The 19228-nt window shown below is 32.4% G+C and overlaps 1 protein-coding gene across 1 annotated transcript; it reads right to left on the reverse strand.

Annotated features, from left to right (window-relative positions):
* Nucleotides 1-4387: 4387 nt before the first annotated feature.
* Nucleotides 4388-17246, reverse strand: LOC136980988 (patched domain-containing protein 3-like). Its single transcript, XM_067277190.1, has 4 exons — nt 17203-17246; nt 11478-12469; nt 5769-6095; nt 4388-5703 (listed from the first exon to the last, which is right to left on the reverse strand). The coding sequence occupies exons 2-4, from the start codon at nt 12460-12462 to the stop codon at nt 4388-4390; spliced, it is 2628 nt and encodes an 875-aa protein (XP_067133291.1). The 5' UTR covers nt 12463-12469; nt 17203-17246.
* Nucleotides 17247-19228: the final 1982 nt, after the last annotated feature.

Consider the following 19228-nt stretch of genomic DNA (forward strand, 5'->3'; position numbering starts at 1 on the left):
CGTTTTCTCTATTAGACCTACATATAATATAGTGTATGTACTTGTATTAAATTATTAATTAATTAATTTTAATTTTAATTGCACCCTTCAAGTGAAAATGAACTTTATATTTGAAATGCACGACACTACTTTTCAGAATCGAGAATCTTATCTTATATCCGAGGTTACTCGGGAACGAAATTTTTATTAGAAATTTTTCAATTTTTGTCGATTCGGCCACTGTACAAATGGGGCTTAAAAGTAAATAACACGCATATATTATTTTGATTATTTTAACAAGGAAACAGGGTTTGAATAGCGGAGTTCTTGTTGGGAGGACAAGGTAACACGTAAATTATTATCCAATTCTTTCCTTGAATGCGACTAATTAACAATTTTTATTATCTATAAAGCATATAATAGCTTTTTGAAACAGAATTAATTTATTGCAATTCATTTTTTGAAAAAGTAAAATATTAATAATTGCTTTTGACAAACATAAATTTAGGAAAAATATTTCTTTTGTTCTTACAATTTACAAAAAATTTAAATAATATATTACAGAATCTTATTAGAATATTAATTTTATTTACAAAGGAATTATTATATTTCAGATAAATGTTTAATCAAATATATTTATTCACTTGGCTCTTTTCATTTTGTTTCTTTAACTTTTTTACTGACAATGAGGATTATTAAAAAGAATAATAATAATTCGAATTAAAATGACACAAAGTGCAATGTTAATCAGTTAAATTGAAGCTGGGATCTGTTCATTTTGATTTAGTTTTAGTTAATTGTGTTTATTAACGACGTTTCGAAATGTAAATTAAATTAATAAAAATTATTAATTAATTTAAAGTGACTAAAATTTTAGAAAAACTTTAAAATCGTAATAAATTTAAATGTAAAAATTTCATATGATTTGCTTTAAAATATTTTAAATTTATTTCTTTTAACGTATAATTGCAAGATTTTAAAGAAAGAATATAATACAGGAAATCACATTAATAATAAGATTTTAATGTTAATAATTATTTATTTATTACACGTGGGTTTATTTTTTAATTAGTTTTAAAATATTCTTTTCTATAGGCGACATTGAACAATCTGAAGGTGGTTAGAATTTAATTATATAACAAATATTCTAAAGCTCCCCTCAATCTTTGTGACGTAACTTCCTCTTATTGTTTACAACAAAACTATTTTTCGTAGAAATATATTCTTGTATTTTCTCTAACAATATATACATCTATATTTTTTCTTGATAAATATAATATTATTAAATAAATGCTTTAAAATTTAGCTATTTAATAGAACTTCAGTTATAATTTCCATTAGAAAGAAAACCTTCAAATAATTTTCATTAAAATATATAATTCATATTTTGTATCTATCGAAGAGTTGTAATTGATGTGTGATGATCGTCTTATGATTTCGGTTTCTTGCTTTTCTTAGATTCTGCTCTGTCTAGTTCCAGGTGTTAGTTTCCTGTTCAGATTTGGAATTACAGAATTAATGGGATAATGTAGAGCAACGCATATTCAACCTGCCAAGGAAGAATGCTTACCCTGAGAACTTTCTATACGAAACTCTATTCAAATGTTATTTACGTGAAGAAAACTCGGAAAACTCCACGTGACCAGTCTGTTGGTTAGGTGCCAACCCACCAGTGTTCAATGGTTTTATCCACTTGGATAAAGGTGGGCGCTAGGTTATTTCGGATCCTTTCACTTCTAGTGACCTTAGTCATTTTGATTTTCAAGTTTTTCCTTATCACATTAAACAGTATATATATATATATATATATTTTTTTTTTTTTTTTGATAACTTGAAACCGTGTCGTATTTCTATTGTTGTTTCTAACACACGATGCAGTGTAATCCAGCGACTAATTGGTTTATTTTTAGCTGTATTTTAGTTGATTATTTCAGTTGATGCGTGTATACATACGAGTTTCGAGACTCTTTTATTACTGATTTTTAAGACTTTTATAACAAAATACAGAAGCAAATTTTCGATTGCACGTCAAATCTTATGTAAATTCTAAATCAATGGTTCCGAAATTTAGAGCGGAACCCGAAATATGCAAAATTATTCAGGATACTTTATTAAAAATAAAGCTGATATAATAATTTTAATGCTTACTCTAACTTATTAACATAAAATAATGGCTACATAAAATGTTTTATATGTCAACTAGTATAACTATTATCAGAAAATTAAAAGTACGTAAAATACAAACGTGTTAAATTTCATGTTAAAATACCATTAATTTTTTTTAATATTGGATGTCTTACCACATTTCTTGTTACATTCTTCTATACAATTTGACACAATCGAATGCATATCCTGTATTTTAAAATTCAATTACGTTATTAGTTATGTTATAATGTTAATCGACGAAGCTAGAACCTAGTTAGGTGGGTTTCATTTTTTTATGACTGATCAAAAGTTGTGTGTACGGATGTTAACAAAATTAGAAACTTTGATCACCCAGCCCACAATGTGGCTTCAATCTAATCATTTATAATCTTCAACGTTTAAATCAATCTATTAATATTTGAAAAGCAAACTTAATATAACTTTCTCTCCTAAAGAATAACATCATGCCTTCAATATTAACGATTAAAACCTTTTCAATTGTTTCCCAAATTCGCAAGTCGCGAATAAAATCTTCGAAAGTGCTTATAAACGTAAGCAGTCATTATTTATTTTATTTATTTACTTATTGCACATACAAATAGAAATGTCCGGAGGCCGTTGGTTTTCACTCCCTGATAACAATTAACTACATGAAACGATAAAATAACAAAATACAATAAAACAATATAAAGACAAATACATATACAGATAAATATACAAAAGTATTGCCTAATACAAAAACAATATAAATTAACAGCTATATAGAATACTTCGAAATGATCATTTGAAACTCATAAAATCTTAATGTAGAAAATGTTCAACAGGACTGATATATTCCGTATTAAGGTAAAAATATGATCTATAAAATAAAGATAATCGATACGAAGGAGTGTATACACATGACAGATTGAGGGTTCTTTTCTAAGATACTCTTAATTTTAGCCATTATTATATTTATTACCTGAAACACGATTAAAGTATTGAATTCTGTCCTTTACATTGCGTAACACCTCTATTTAGCATGAGATAAATTTTGGTCATTTCCTTATATCACTTTATTGAGAACAGAAAAAGAACAGTTATCGACCATGCAGCGAATTATAGACTAAAATTTGGCGGAAAAAAAACATTGTACAATTGGTACAGTTCTAGAAGAAATAGAATTTCAAAACCACAAAATTCCTTGGCGAATCGCTAAGGATTAATCTTAATTTTCGTAATATATATTGAATGAGTTTCATTACGGAGCGTGGTAAAGTACAACAGTAGTGAAAATGACTTTCTACAAAAAGGTTTTACAAGGACTTCGCAGCAAGGTTACAATATTGTAGTAAAGAAATCGTCTTTTTCTGCCATTTGCCGCTACATTCAGCAAATCGTAATAATGTCAAAAACACTTCTAATTTTATTTAATACTTTCTGCCTTGTAGGAAATAGACGGAGATTTTTATAAATTCTATCGTGGGTAAGGTCATGCCCACAATGGTGCAAGCAGGTTTCAAACGACATATCCTAGACAGATCATTCTGTAAAACTTCCATCCAGATTTTATTTCTGCTCTACCGGCGTGGAAACGGCATTCTATTTCTGTAGTAAATGTTTTTAGGGAAAAATCTTTGATAATAGAACTGCTTGCGAGCTTTAAATCCAGCCGTGATTAATTTTAAAGCTGGAAATCTTTCCACGCCGACAGGCTAACTTAAAACAAATATTCTTCACAAGTTTATGACAAGTTGGAAAAGCTCAGTCTGTTCGTCCAATCTCTGATTATAAAAGAAAAATACAAACTGAGCACGAAGAATCTCGGTTCGTCGTCTTGTGAGCCTAAATCAATCGAAAGTCGTCATCTTTTATTGTCTTTAAAAATGTTCGAAAAGCTGAAACAAACTGGTGAAGATGAAGGGAATGATGAAGGAAACATTGAAATCGGCAAAAATCATTCGTGAAACGAGAAAATAATTATCGACTGGCTGCATAAAGTCTATGGACAGTTAGAACGACTCAGACACTTACAGATATATAAGTATGGCACAGCTTCCACGAAGACTGAACTAGCGTAGACAAAAACTGACCCGCCCACAATTTTAGTGGATGTGCCAAACTCATCCATTTCCGGATGTTTACTGGAATCGACCTTTCAAGGACGCTATTCCGAGCAGTATGAAAAGTGAATGCTGCACAGCACAAGGAATTCTTCAAGAAATAATTAATACGTTATTAATTCAAATCGTATAGTTAATGTCGAAAGCGTCTTGAAATGTACTTAAGTAAAAATTTCAGACGATTGATAACCAATATTTGCCAGCCCGTCGACTCTGTAGTCGAGGTTTTTACTTCTTTTCTTTCTTTCGCACATTTTCGATTTCACGTAATTCAGTGTCGATAAAATAACCGGCAAAAATACCAAAGCAGTAATAAAAGAAAACATAATAACCAAAAATATTATTTTAAAAATCGTCACAAATATATACGACAACGGAATGGCTAGAGGTAACACGGCAATTATTGTAGTTGCACTACCTTGTAATATTGCGAATCCTATACAATCGATGCTATGACGAAGACGTTCATTGTAATTTTCAATGTCGCAATGTCTATAAGCATGAGACAGATGAGCAGAGTAATCGACCGAAAATCCAGCGCACATGACTAAGACTATTATAGACACTGGTGCCAATTCGACATCCCACAGAGCCATGTATCCTAAAGTAGAAATTTCTATAGTAACAATGGAAAAAGCGACCGAAAACGTGACGACCACGTCTGGCATAAAAACGAAACATACAAAAATTACAATTATCACAATACTACTCAACAATTGTACAGTAAATTTTACATGCAAATCAATGCTATCAACACCGAAATTCAAGAAGTGATACGGAAACACTCTGATAGGCATTTTATCAGTGATTTTTCTTAGTCTCTGTAAAGTCACGAAGAATGATTTTTCGTCGACAGTGAAGTTAGTCTGACAAAAGAATCTGCTTCCCACGATAGCTGTATAGTCAGAGTTGAATGCAATATCATTACGAAATCGTTGGGCATAAGGATGACGTAGAAACATTCGGCGCAAAACGACAATAAAATCGTTTGTGTCGCTCATGTTGTACGACTTTACGATCGAAGACATTGAATCGTCCTTGACGAATTTCAAGAAACTTCGGAGCCAAGACTCGGTAAGAAAATCTGCAATTAATCCTTCTCTCTCCATTTCGGAGAAAAGATTCTCTATTTGGTTTTGAATTTCCACATCTGCATAATTTATATCTTGATCGACAACGATTTGGATTCTGTGTTCGTAATGCTTGAAATATTTATAAAGATTTTTATGATACTGCAAATAATATGAATCGTATGCAGAAGACTGGGAAAATGATCCTATGGTATCTGTTTTTGTAACTCCCCAAACTCCAACAGCCACGTAACCTGCCATGATAAAGAGAATAATTATCATCACATACCATAAAAATAAAATATTACCGAGCTGGGTCCAAATTGATAACGTTTGAGTGGTGGTGTCTTTAGTAGATTTCCAAGATTCGGCAGTGAAGAGCATTTTTCGAATCCATGAATGGTTTTCTAGAGAAAAAAAATGATTGTTATTAAATTTTAAAGTTTTTCCAAATGATTCTTTTTATTTTTACCTGTTTTTGTACTTATTTTCGTAAAGAATAAAGAATGTCTTTCTTGTTTCTCCGCGTATCCAAAGAGTGCCATGCATGCACCAACGAACGTTATCTGATAAACGTAACAGAAGAGAACAGCAATCGATGCGTATAAGCAAAAATAATATACAGATCTGAAAGGGGTGAATAATCCCGAAACGAAAGCTATGAAATTCGTTACTGAAGTTACGGTAACAGAAATGGCGGATTCCGAATAAACTTCTGAGAGTCTGTCTGGTACGGTCTTCTGAGAATCGGTTCTTTTCCACGCAGCGAGAAAGACAAAAGCATCGTCCATGGCTACTCCTGAAACGAAAATCACAATAGTTATGATGAAAATGCTATAAAAATAAGAATTATTAAATAACAATTGAATAAATATTATACTAAACTAACTAAAATATTTTGCAATTAAACTACACTAAACTAGCGTTATCTGTTACATTTACAAAACATTTTCGTCCTGTGAAATATTAAAATTGTGTCACTAATGACCGTAAGGCTGCTTACAGACGGGCAACCGAGTTGCATATACCAGGGACTTAGATTTATCGCTGTGCTATCAATCGATGATCCAAGTGAAATGAATTTCCACTTTGCAATAACAGAAGCCACTTGTTTATATTCGTAACCTTCGTCTGGTAGCTTTTGCTCAAGTCACTAATGATCCCTGATAATTAAGCTATTTGACGTAGCCGCCGAAAGTGGCTCGTGTGGAAAGTTCCAAATCACTTAGCCGAAATGTTCTTGGCAAAGCTTCCATTCGGTCATTATATAATTTGGTATGAAATACCTGTTGTAATATTTCTTATTAGCCCTGTTAGTCGCCCAGATTTGTGACGTTTTTATACAGATAGATTTATTAACAAAATTGAACAACGACCAACTCATACTACGTATTACTTTTCAGTTGTCATTAGGTGCATCCGCCACGTGGATACGGGCCGGCTCGATGGATGAGTGAAAAATCGACTAGCGTGTCGGATTGAATGTTAGTTTGCATGGAACGTTTCAGGAAGACCCAAATTGTTCTCTATCGTAGTGAGAAAAACTAATAATAAACCAATAATATTTATTGTGATATCGTCACAATGCCGGTCGGTAATTTATAATCATATTTTTAATGTATTTAATTTAAAATATATGCTCTCCACCTTAAATTAGTAGTAACTTGCCCTTGAACATCATACATTACCTTTAAGAACAGAGTCGTGCCGGTCATCTATATAACTCCTTTCTGGAGAAATGTGTTAATTGAAATAACGAGACATCCGGTTTGTATCGGAAGTTCGTGTATAGTTATTCTGGGCCTTCTGTAGCTAAGGTTTTCATATCTAGTCTCGGCTTTCATCTGTCTAACTCCGTTTTCGACATTAAAAAAAGTTACAGTGTTAATTTATAGGTATACAAGGTTTTTCAAATTGCAGCCCAATTAGAGAGAGTCACTAAATATAACAACCTGCATATCGAGGTTGAACGATTGTAACGGAAAATATAGTTCCAATTGTAGCGGAACACTACTCTTCCAGGTAGACTGGGAGATTACAAATGTTTTTAAGAATGGAGTAATTATATATTAAAGTAAAAGAATAGAACTCACATTCCTTCACTCTCGCTGTCACATTTCAAAAGATAAAAACTATGATTTAATATGCTTCGTTATTAGAGAATAAAGTTCGATGACAGTTTCCTGGATATATTAGAAAGTCATCAGAATGAAACTACAGCACAGAGATGATTAATAAACTGTCGTGACACATTTAACATTTAAGAACACCATAATTTGGACATATATCTTTTCGTAATCTTAAATGAAAAGTGTAGTTTTTGTCATAATCCTGTTGTAAGCGACTTACATTGTATACAAAATTCTTTCTGTTCTATTCCATATATATAATTTTTTAAACAATATAAATGAATTCTCTAAAATTTTTGTTTTTGGTAGAATATGATTCCATTCTTAAATTTGGTCATCAATTTCAAGTTATAAACTGTTTTCCGTCGAGGTTCGTATCGGCCTTCTACCGCGGCTTTTAAAATTATTAGGTCGTTCCTGGGAAAACACAAATGTGGTGACAGGCTACAACGTTCTGTCTAGAGCAGTTCAAAACCCGGAGATTCGAGGCAGAACGTGCGCTTTCAACGTCATATCTGTCGAAAACGTCAAGAAACGTTTAAAATATACACGTGATACCTGGACTACATGTGAATGTTTTGAACGTGCGGCCGCATATGTGCATTTTCAAAAATTGATTACGTCATGACATCGTGCGTGTTAAATGGCCGTCGTACAGATCAATGTAAATTGATAGCAATCGTTAAGTCGATTGACATGTTGCGAGCGACTAGCATATAATCGGCATTTATTCATTCATATCTATATTAAGTGCAAAGTACATGCCGGTTCCACACTGCATATGATGATGAAGCCGCCGATTTTGCATCATCAGTGGGTTCATCATCTTGTTGAAATTGAAGAAACTTTCCTCCAATTTTTTCCTCAAATGGTATTAGGTGCATATCTAGTACTTTCAGCAATAATACAACCATTGATAAAAGCTAGATTTGTCACACAGCATATAACACTTCCAATACCATCCGCCGACTTGAGTGAATAAAAAAAAATGAAGTTAAGAATAATAAAAGTAAATAAACGTGAATAAAATAAATAAGAATATATATAAATATATATATATATATATATATATATATATATACCTTGCAGGAGTTTTTTTCAGATGACTGTTTGCATAATACAGTCAAACCTGTTTTTATGCAATCTTTTTTGTGCGATTTTTTAATGCGAATTTTTAATTTGTGTGGTTTTTTTGTGCAATTTTTTATTTGTGCGGTATAGTTGGCGACTAGTCTCGTGCGATTCGTCATGTCTCACGTTGACTTATTATAGCTAAATAAACTTATTATAGCATAAATGCACTTATTATAGTAATATTATTGCATGAATATGCGAAAAATGAAATAATTTACTTTTTAAGTGAACAAAACACCACCTGGACAAAAATATGTAAAACAGACGATAGACCAGACGATGCAGTCAAGTGCTGACATCTGTTGTCAATAAATTCTATTTCGTACGATTTTGAGTTATTTTCTATGTGAGACTTTTTTTATGCGGTCCCTGTTGACCGCATAAAAAAAATATTTTTTAATTGTGTTGCGAAAACTATTATTTACAGCCATTCGTGAAGTTTCGTGCGATTTTTGTATGCGTTTTTTTTTTAATGCGGTCCCTAAGCACCGCATAAAAACAGGTTTGACTGTAATTGTAATTTAACTGCTTATGCAGAGATGCCTCTCTCATTTTGGGACAAGTATATCATATACATTATTATTAAAAATTCGTTTCTATTTTATTTTTACTGATTTTTAATAAAATTATTATTTTAAGATGTCATAATAAATCAATAATCAATTCTCTTCTTTTGTTTTGTAATGTTCTTTACTAAAAAAACAACGAATGGAAAGAAATAGCTGTTCTTGTGGCAAAATGACAGGAAATCAAAGCCAGTTACATCAATTGGGCCAAGGGGTGACTAATTACATGTTAATTATTAAGCTGTATATTCGTCCAGTACCGGCGTTAAAACACTTTGTATATGAGGGACCGGACTTGAAAATTTGGAGAAAGAATTTATCTTTCGTCTTTCGAAAATATTTTTTTCAATTTTATTACCGGAGGATGATCGCATCTCTCTCCCCGGAGTCGTTTCCTTTTCCAGGAAACTCATTGAATGTGTCACTGGTAACAAATCGCAGAAATTAGTGAAAAAGGATAACGTGACTTGGAGGTATTAAAAAAGTGACTCAAGGACAAGTGGTCGTCGAGAGTCCGCGAGTGCATCAACCTAGGGCCCTGAACAAAGAGGTGTATCGTCGTCGTTTAGGCCACACAGAATATTACACCCAGTGTTTCTTTAGGAACATCTTCGAACTTCCCGCCAATACGGATTATTAAATCCTTCGGTTCTCCATCGTTCCGACCGCCAACTAAGGCAAAGAAAAAGTTAACCACCCCAACCGCTTCTGGATTCCGTCCCCACCGAACTACCGACCGAAGTTCATCCAGCAGGAAGTCCGCACAATTTTAAGTGCAGCAAAGGTATCTATACCAACTAACGGTTTGTCTTAACTATCTCTCTCTGACCGTTATTCGATATATGAAAATGTACTATTTTCAGTTGAATTAAATCGATTATTTTAGTTGTTACTCTTGTTGATTCACTTTCGATCCGCCGTCTCTTAACTCTCCTCCATCCCGAATCCGGTCACCCATGTACGTGACAGCTCGCGCGAACTCTGAATTTGTGCTGTTAAGGTTTCTTTGTCTATCCTAGAATACACAGTGATGTCAGTCCTGACGAGGCACTAAAGAGGTGCTGACCTCTGGTCACATGTATCTGCAAAGAAATCAATTCCACAATGTAATTTTTATTACTTCATCATTATGATTACAAAACAGTAGCCTCATCATTTCGGAACTAAGAATATTTCAAAGTTTTATGTTTGCTGGTCATGTTGTTGATTTAAACTTATAACCCAAAGAATGGGTGTACTATAGATTACTCCCTATAAAATTTCAGGACTTTGATTATATATTTGATCTCAGGGGACCGAAACGAGTTCAACGGTACCCTATTTTTCGACCGGAGACGAAAAATAAAAAAGTTATCACACTTTTTAAGTTACCATACTTTTTTAATGCTCTCATGCAGACGGCACCGTAGTTGCTAGTATTGCCATCTTGCGGTAAAGTCTGCAAACCGTGACGTCGGACTACGGTCATCTCCCGGAGCGTTAAACACGCGATACGAGAGCGAAGAGAGTGACGCGACTTCCGATCATCGCGCGATCGCCATTTCGGTTAATGTTACTTATGGCAGCGAACATGGCGGCCCGACTGACCTCTCGTATGGGCGCCACCACACGCCGCCATGTGCTACACTAGTGATCGATTCACGGTAGTTCTTGAACAAAGTAAAAAAGGGGAGGAAACGTCTACTAAAGGCAATTTTAACGACAAGCGACGGGACTCCCGATCGCGATAGCGAGGCCGACTTAGCGGAGAGCGACGCGACTCCCTATCATCGCGCGATCGCCGGAAAAAAGTATGATAACTTTTTTATTTTTTGTCTCCGGTCCAAAAGTAGAGCATCGTTGAACTCTTCTCAGTCCCCTGAGTTCAGATATATACCCAAACACACGAAAATCCATAGGGAGTAATCTATAGTATACCCCAAAGAATTTATATGACAATATTTAAACACGGATATTTCGGCCTTCAGATCGAATACAAATTTCCGGATTAGTTACATCAGCCTTATCGAGTTCTAGATATTTGCATAAAATTAATGGTCGTGCGGCTACTTTTATATGCGATCAAAACACGTTTTGACTTATGAAGCGCTTCGTTTACACGAAGATTAACCTGTAAATTTCATCTAAATTTACCTACATTTTGGAAATATTACTTTTTTTCAACGTTGAAATAAGTTAGGCGTTCCTATTCAAACTACACCTATTTAAAAAATAGATGTAGTTTGGATTTTAAAAAAATCAATAGAAAAAACATAAGTAATATAATAATAAACAAAATAAAAACAATACGTAAAACTTTAACCAGATAAATAGTAATCATTTACTTGGTACGAATTTAAAAGTAAGCCTTACCTATGATTAAAAAGGGTACAGTTCCAGCAGGAACCACAAAAGGAGTATTAAAATACATGATCAATCCAAATGACGAAGCCAAAGACATTCCTCCCGATGTTAACGCAGTAACTCCGATCCAAGGTTTGCTCTCGATCCAACTGTTATACAGGCAAGTCAGCATTGAAAAGATTGTTATTGCTAACATTGCAATCGGTATTCGAGGAAATATTCGACTGACGACAGTAGATAACTCTTGCTCAATTGTAATTGCTGCGTATCGATCGACTGTTATGTGCTGAAAACGACTCGATGCAATAAGATCTAAAAACAGATTTTGCCATTCTTCCACTTTGCTTCTTTCAACTTTCGAATAGTCGTTAAAGTAATAAACGAGCCGCAATACTTTAGCACTTTTAACGTAATCTTCTGCATTTTTCTCGACTCCTCCTAAACATAGACTCGTTAATTGGAAATCGTATTTATTTTTCTGGCTTAAAGGATATTTGATGGAATAATTGTTGTTTTCTATCATTTCGACTTTGTCTTGCATTAATAAAATAGAATTCTCGAAGCATCTCTTGTTATTTCTTGCGCATAAATCTTTATATGTGAAATTCTCTGAAGTTTTTATATTTTGAATAGTTTTATCTAGTTGAATAATTTCTTGAAATACGTCTGTTCGAAGCACGGATCCTTCGTCTTTTGCCATAACTAGGACTACAGCTATGTTTGGTTCTCTGTTCATCCTTTCCATGTATGCATCGGAAGATAGATTCATTGAAAATAATCTTTCTATGGAGGCTTCTTCACTTACGTGTTTGGTATTTTTGGGTGCGACTAAAAATTTTACATTCGTTTCTTCGTGCCACTTGTGTAGACCCGTAGCTAATACCATAGATACAAACACCGGAATGAAGATAAAGTAAGAAGGACTTTTACCAATGCACGATCCTAGTTGTCTAAACTTCTTCGATAAGAAAATATTGAAATATTCCAATTTCATAACGGATCTGAAAATATTTAATATTTAATCAATTGGTATTAATTTTCATATAGGCCTATTAATTAATAATTAAACTGTAATGTGAAACTGTAAAATTAGTTTAATAATTCAAGAAAACTTCTGATGAATGTCAATGATAATTTAAACTAAAAACTGTGAGCATTACGTTAATACCTAAAAGATGGTAATAATGTTAAATAATTTTACTTAATTACTATTGTGTATTAATTATACTTAGATAATATAGGTCATCTTTAAAACTCGATGTAAGTTAAATAATAATATATATATATATATATATATATATATTATAATAATATATATATATTATTATTATTTATTTATTTATTTATTTATTTATTTATTTATACAGTAGCTGTAAATGTAACTGTAAATATATATATTTTATTTTTTATATGTTACAGTAAAAATCCGTTTTTAGTTAAAACGCGTTTTAACTAGTTGAAACTAGTTTTTACTGGATGTCATTGTTAAAACCCGTTTTGTCTAGTTACAACTAGTTTTAACTCAAATTCGTTTTTGACTAGCAGTAAATTCTAGTTATAACAATGACATCCAGTAAAAACTAGTTTCAACTATTTAAAACGCGTTTTAACTCAAAACGGGTTTTTGTTGTAACATATATACTTGAAAAACAGCCAATCTGTTTTTTAAATATAAAAAAATAAAATATATATATTTACAGCTACATTTCCACATTTAATATTTTATTTGCTCGTAATTATGTTACACTTACATAACGGGATGTTTGGATAGAAAACAACAGTTTCTATTTCCAATAATAGTAATTTTAAGTGGAATCATTTAAAAAGTACTGGGTTGTCGTAATTACAGTATTCAAATCCATTGCCGTTTATATAGATATTTAACACTCCAAATGCAATCAAATTCCATGCGGTGGCATCTGTAGTTATGCAAAAGACATTTTCTGAAGAAAAAGTACACTCAAACCTGTTTTTGTGCGGTCTTTTTTGTGTGATTTTTTATTTGTGCAATTTGTTTTGTGTGGTGTATGAAAATTTCAATCAAATTGGAATATAATTGACTCCTGTAAAATTTTTTAAAACTCTATTGGATGTTTTCTATGACATCAACAGGTTTTTTCATTTTTTATTCAGTAAAATTTTTTCTCATACTTTTTTTCGGTTCCCTCTCATTTTAACAGCATAAAAATCATAAATATTATGTTATATTTGAACAGATGCGGTAAGTTAGCTCCCCTCCAGCTTTAGACTGCAGGTGTGAAATTTCACGCCTTGTTAAATGAAATAACACTTTCCGCAGCTATATTTATCAAATAAAATCATTTTTTAACGATTATTTTTAACTTTTTAATGTTAGATTGGTTTTTAAGTGGAAATAATTAATTAATATAAAAAATAAAATTCTTAGAGGATTTTTCCCCATTAGGGATTGCAGAAAAAGGCCCAAGGATTTAAAAAACAAATTCCTAGTTATTTCGTACGGTTTTGAGTTATTTTCTACGTGAGACTTTTTTTATGCGGTCCCTATCCATCGCACAAAAAAAAATACTTTTTAATTGTGTTGCGAAAATTATTTTTTATAGCTACTCGTGAAGTTTTGTGCGATTTTTTTATGCGTTTTCTTTTATGCGGTCCCTATCCACCGCACAAAAACAGGTTTGAGTGTATATCATAATAAAACTGACTACTATGACACTTTTGGCGCTACTAGCAATAAACATTATGTTTGTACAAGATAATCACGTTATATAGAGACATTAGACAATGTAGGTAAATATGCTCGATATAGTCCCATTCTGAATATTCTGAATTAATCAAATAATCATGAATATGTTTAAATAGTATTCAACAGATGATCTTAACTGATTCTCTGATATTCTCTCATGCGATGCGAAACTGTCTTTTAAATTTGGCAAATTTTCAACATGTTCTGGACAAACCACTTTTTTAACTGTCTGACAAATCAGATTGCTTTGTTTGTTGCTAGCGATCACGATTCGTCTTAATTCGAAATTATTTCAATAGGATTTAAATGTATATTTAAGTAATAAATATAGAAGAAAATACAAAACGTTTTCGTACAACCTAATAAAAAATTATAAAAAGATGTCACTACATATCATATTAAAAACATGTACTTTTACAAGGGTCGTTCAAAAAGTACTGTTGAATAATTTAAATCTGAGAAACAAAGCCTGTGACATGGCTCCACTTTGCGGGATTGTACCCGAAAGCTTTAGATAACGTTGTGAAAAATTTTGTCCCCAGCCAGAAGAAACCACAGCATCTTCGTTAAAAAAAAAAAAAAATGGCAAATGTCAGCGACGTACAGTACGTACCAAGCAGCATGCAGTAATAAAATTTGTCGTTGCTGAAGAATTATTGGAAATATTTAGAAACCATTGTGTGGTGTCTATGGTACTGCAACTGTCAACCGAAGCACCGTCAGTCGTTGCATGAAATGAGCGAAGTCAACAATACGAATACCCGATCCTGCGATTTGGCGCCACATCTGTCCTGGCAACCATGATGCAGGGCGTGGATGAAACGATTCAAGAAGAATGACCGATTATCGGGAGTGTTCGTCAAATCATGCGTGAACATGGGTATGTCAAAATGAGTTGACGATGAGTCCCGAAGCAGCTCACGATTGACCAAAAAGAAGCAAGAAAAACTAATGCATAGAAACTCTTGTAACACTGCGAGTTTGATGGTGACGAGTTCTTGGTTTGCATCTAATGATGCAAGCCAAAGATAAAGATGAAGATGTTCTCAGTGCTATGAGGAAGTTTTCGCATACTCAGAATCAAGAATAGCGTTCGAGCTTGCCACACGTGTTTTTTGTCAATGCTGGCGTACGGCCAAAGACAAGGGGAGACTGGGTTGAAAAATAACATGAGATTTCCAAGTTTCGTAATCGTATGTTTCATACTAGCATGAAAATAAATTCTGGTGTACTACATTTTGAACGTAACTTGTAGTAATAAACATTTTTAATTACGATAATTCCATACGTGAATATAAAACGTTTTCATAAACTTAAGATAATAAATTTGATGAACGATAAAAAAAATTAGATAATATTCTGTTGTCATTAATTTTTATGTTTAATCATGCTTAGCAAAATATTAATTCAGTAAACGTGCATTCTTAATTAAAATCGTGAATAAAATAATATATTCTGTATTCTTTGAAGTTCTGTGAAGTTAAAAAAAAAAACAAAAACAGTTCCTTATCCCTCTACCTATCTAAATAACAAATACCTTTATAAACATAAACAATCTTTATATACTTTATGATGGTGTCTAAATTGATTAGGAGTTTCACTAATTATTATCAAGTAATATTATGATTACGAGAACTAAAAATAAATTATAATTATGTATTATTTATAAAGAAAATATTCTAATAATTCTTTAACTATTTTTTTCAAGCTTCTGCGTATATCATTATACTTGTGGTTAGCACGAGTGAAAAGTACAAGTAATTTGAATATTTAAATCAGGGGTTCTCAACCTTATTTTTACCCATGGACCCCCTTTTCCTCTCAATTTTTTGTGGACCCCCACAGACATTGCACAAAAAAAACTTATATTTTTTTCGTTACATTGTTTCAAATTGGAAAAATCTTTTAATACTGAAGCTCTGAATTTCAGAAAAAGTAACTATTGTATTTATGAACTAGAATTTTAATACCTCTTACCTTGTCAAGATGGCGTTTTGCAGAGAACTGAAGATTAGTATTAAATAAATTGATTACCTTTATACTGGAGAAAGGCTATAAAGTTTATGGCCTCCCTTCCTAATCTTCAAGATTTAGAACAAAGTGACGCAAAATGTTCAGAAATGTCACTGTTAAGTGACATGACGCTGATGGTATAAGCTTATCCTAACAAATCTCGGCTTTATAATCTCTCTTTGACCTTTTCAATGAGATATATATGCCGTATATATATTCAATATTTTAAATAATTTATATATTAACCCTTATGCAAGAAATGAGTAATAAAGAAATTGACAATACATATACTGTAGAAATTTAATTCTCAGTAAAACAATTGTTCTGAAGTAGAACTACACTATAGACCACTAAAATATCACCGTGAACCCCCAATTGGGATTTTTTTTTTCTGTGGCCCTCCAGTAATGTTGCATGGACCCCAGTTGAGAACCACCGATTTAGAATAATCTAATTTTATTGGATTTTTGTTAATTTACGTTTCGTTTAATTCGCATCGTTAATACTTTTATTTCATTTATAATTTTAACTCAGACGATAAATTTTTATTTGACAAAATATTTAATTAAAATATGTAAATTTAGAAACAGGAAGGAGTCAATAGCGATTTTTAAAACTTCTCACGATCATATAATTAATAAACCCAGTAAAATAGTTCGAATCCATAATTTGGTGTAAACATTATATAAAGCATTGGCAATAAACTTTAAATTAAATTTTAAACCTATTTTGATTACTTCATCTACGATTTAAGAGTAGAAAAAATGTAGAAAATTCTTATTAAATCAAAAATTCTATAATCAGTATTAAACTTAAAATAATGATGCAGTGAATGCAGTAAGATGAGTCGTATGATACGATAAATATATAATTGGACATTCTTACTGACTTTTATTATGAACTGGCTACGGTCGTACACGAAATAAGAAGAGAAACTAACTTAATTTTATCTGATTTCTGCTATAAATACATTAAATAATTTTTAGAATTACGTACCTTTTTCGAATTCCTTTATAACAGCAGTAAATGTAATCGTCTAACGATATAATTTCAATTAACAATTTGATAATCCTAATTAATAAATGAAATTACGATTAGTGAATTATCCAGAGGGAAGTGTGAGACCATCACGACAAAATTTATTTCAATGCAACTCGTGAGTTGTTTTCAAACATTAATATTTCATTACGTGCAAGTATGACGTGTCTGCCTCCTGACCAATAAGAAATTCATAAAAACACTCAAAATTTCTTTCTGCATAATTAACCTAAAACCTGTTTTAACTCAATTCTTTAAACGTTTCATTTTAATAGTTAAACGCTATTTGATTTAAAAGTCACGTCATTACTACTTTTTAAGAAATGTTTCGAATGCGGAAATAACCAGATTTATAGATGAGCCGATGACATAATTCATTTTAAATATATAAATTTCTTGTTTTTGAACAATGAAGAAAAAAGTCTGTTGCCGATTTTTATGAAAAGATTTTTGTCTCAAAAGTCCCTGAAGATTTAGGCGTATATTTTCGTTTTCTCTATTAGACCTACATATAATATAGTATATGTACTTGTATTAAATTATGAATTATTTAATTTTAATTTTAACTGAAACCTTCAACGGAAAATTAAATTTATATTTGAAATGCAAGACACTACTTTTCAGAATCGAGAATCTTATCTTATATCCGAGGTTACTCGGAAACGAAATTTCTATTAGAAATTTTTCAGTTTTTGTTGATTCGACGACTGTACAAATGGTCAATTAAAAGTCAATTAACATATATATATGCGAGGATCCTTTCTCCCTTTTTTTTTTTTTTTTTTTTTTTTTGAATAGTATCGTTCTTTTTATAAACCTTTAATTCTACGGAAGAATGTGAAGTAAGAAAGTTAAGAGGCCTTCCAAGGTTAACAACCGCAACGATCTTTACAAAATAGCTGTTAAAAATATATATCAACAAGAAGGAAATAATCGTTTGTATTACAGTAACTCGATAGACGATAGAATCAACAAGACGGGAATAAGCGATGTTCTCACCCCCTTTTTGTTGCACGTGACACGTGGCCGCAGCAATAAATCACATAGATCGTCTTCTAACCCGACGTTGGACATAAACAATATCGAAATTCCAGACAAGATTGCAATAGTTATTGTCAATTGATACAGCTACACGCTAATTGATGGCTGAGAGCTGTCATGTCGATAGAAATTTATATTTTAAGTTTACCTCTGCGAAGCACTTAGGTCTGTAATTTAAACAAACATCTCAATTCCCGGCGTCCGTACTAGCCAAATCCAGACATGAACACAATAACAGGTGTGCAAATAAATCCTGACTATATGACAGATCACATCCCTTGAATTAGGTATAAAATTTGTTCACACCCCCATTAGAGTGTGTGACGTCAAAGATCTCGAATAGAATTAATCCACAACCTTCCTCCGTGCCTTCGACTCTAATTGACGCCGACGACTTACAGATAGCGAGGTAATTTTTGACTTATTATACGGAAATCTCTCTCTCCCCTCAGTTGGTTGAGGTTTAGTTAATAATAGACAGAGGAAAGGGTGAAAAATCTCTCTGAATGCGAGTACGAGCGTCAAACCCCCGCTAACCGCCTCATTAATAATTCCGTGAAGGATTATTGTCGCGTCTAAACTATGTTATTAGTATAACCATTATTGTCATTTTTAGTAATGTATGCAGCTTTTATATAATATCCTTATTAAATATGTTTAGAGTCTTAAATAGGTGTGATTACTCGAACGCGGCCAACACCTTATCGACTTATCCACGACCTCCCACTCGATTTTTGCCCTCCTAAACTGCCATCCACTGACCACGTGAGCGGGAATCACCTCCCCGTTGTCGAATAACGGGTTAGACCTCGTCGCTTAACCCCCGATTCTCACATATATTATTCTGATTATTTTAACAAGAAGACAGGTTTTGAATAGAGGAGTTCTCGTTAGGAGGACAAGGTAACACATAAATCATTATCAAATCGTTTCGTTGACTGCG

This window comes from Centruroides vittatus, unplaced genomic scaffold, assembly GCF_030686945.1.
Source record: "Centruroides vittatus isolate TY-2023 unplaced genomic scaffold, ASM3068694v2 contig_738, whole genome shotgun sequence".
In the NCBI taxonomy this organism is placed as follows: Eukaryota; Metazoa; Arthropoda; class Arachnida; order Scorpiones; family Buthidae; genus Centruroides; species Centruroides vittatus.

Bases quoted from the DNA above. Each gene is read 5' to 3' on its own strand.
- LOC136980988 (XM_067277190.1), bottom strand. From the start codon at position 12,462: ATGAAATTGGAATATTTCAATATTTTCTTATCGAAGAAGTTTAGACAA. The intron at 6,096-11,477 runs GTAAGGCTTACT...TTTTCGTTTCAG, and splicing joins TGTACCCTTTTTAATCATAG to GAGTAGCCATGGACGATGCT. The intron at 5,704-5,768 runs GTAAAAATAAAA...TTTTTTCTCTAG, and splicing joins GAAAATAAGTACAAAAACAG to AAAACCATTCATGGATTCGA.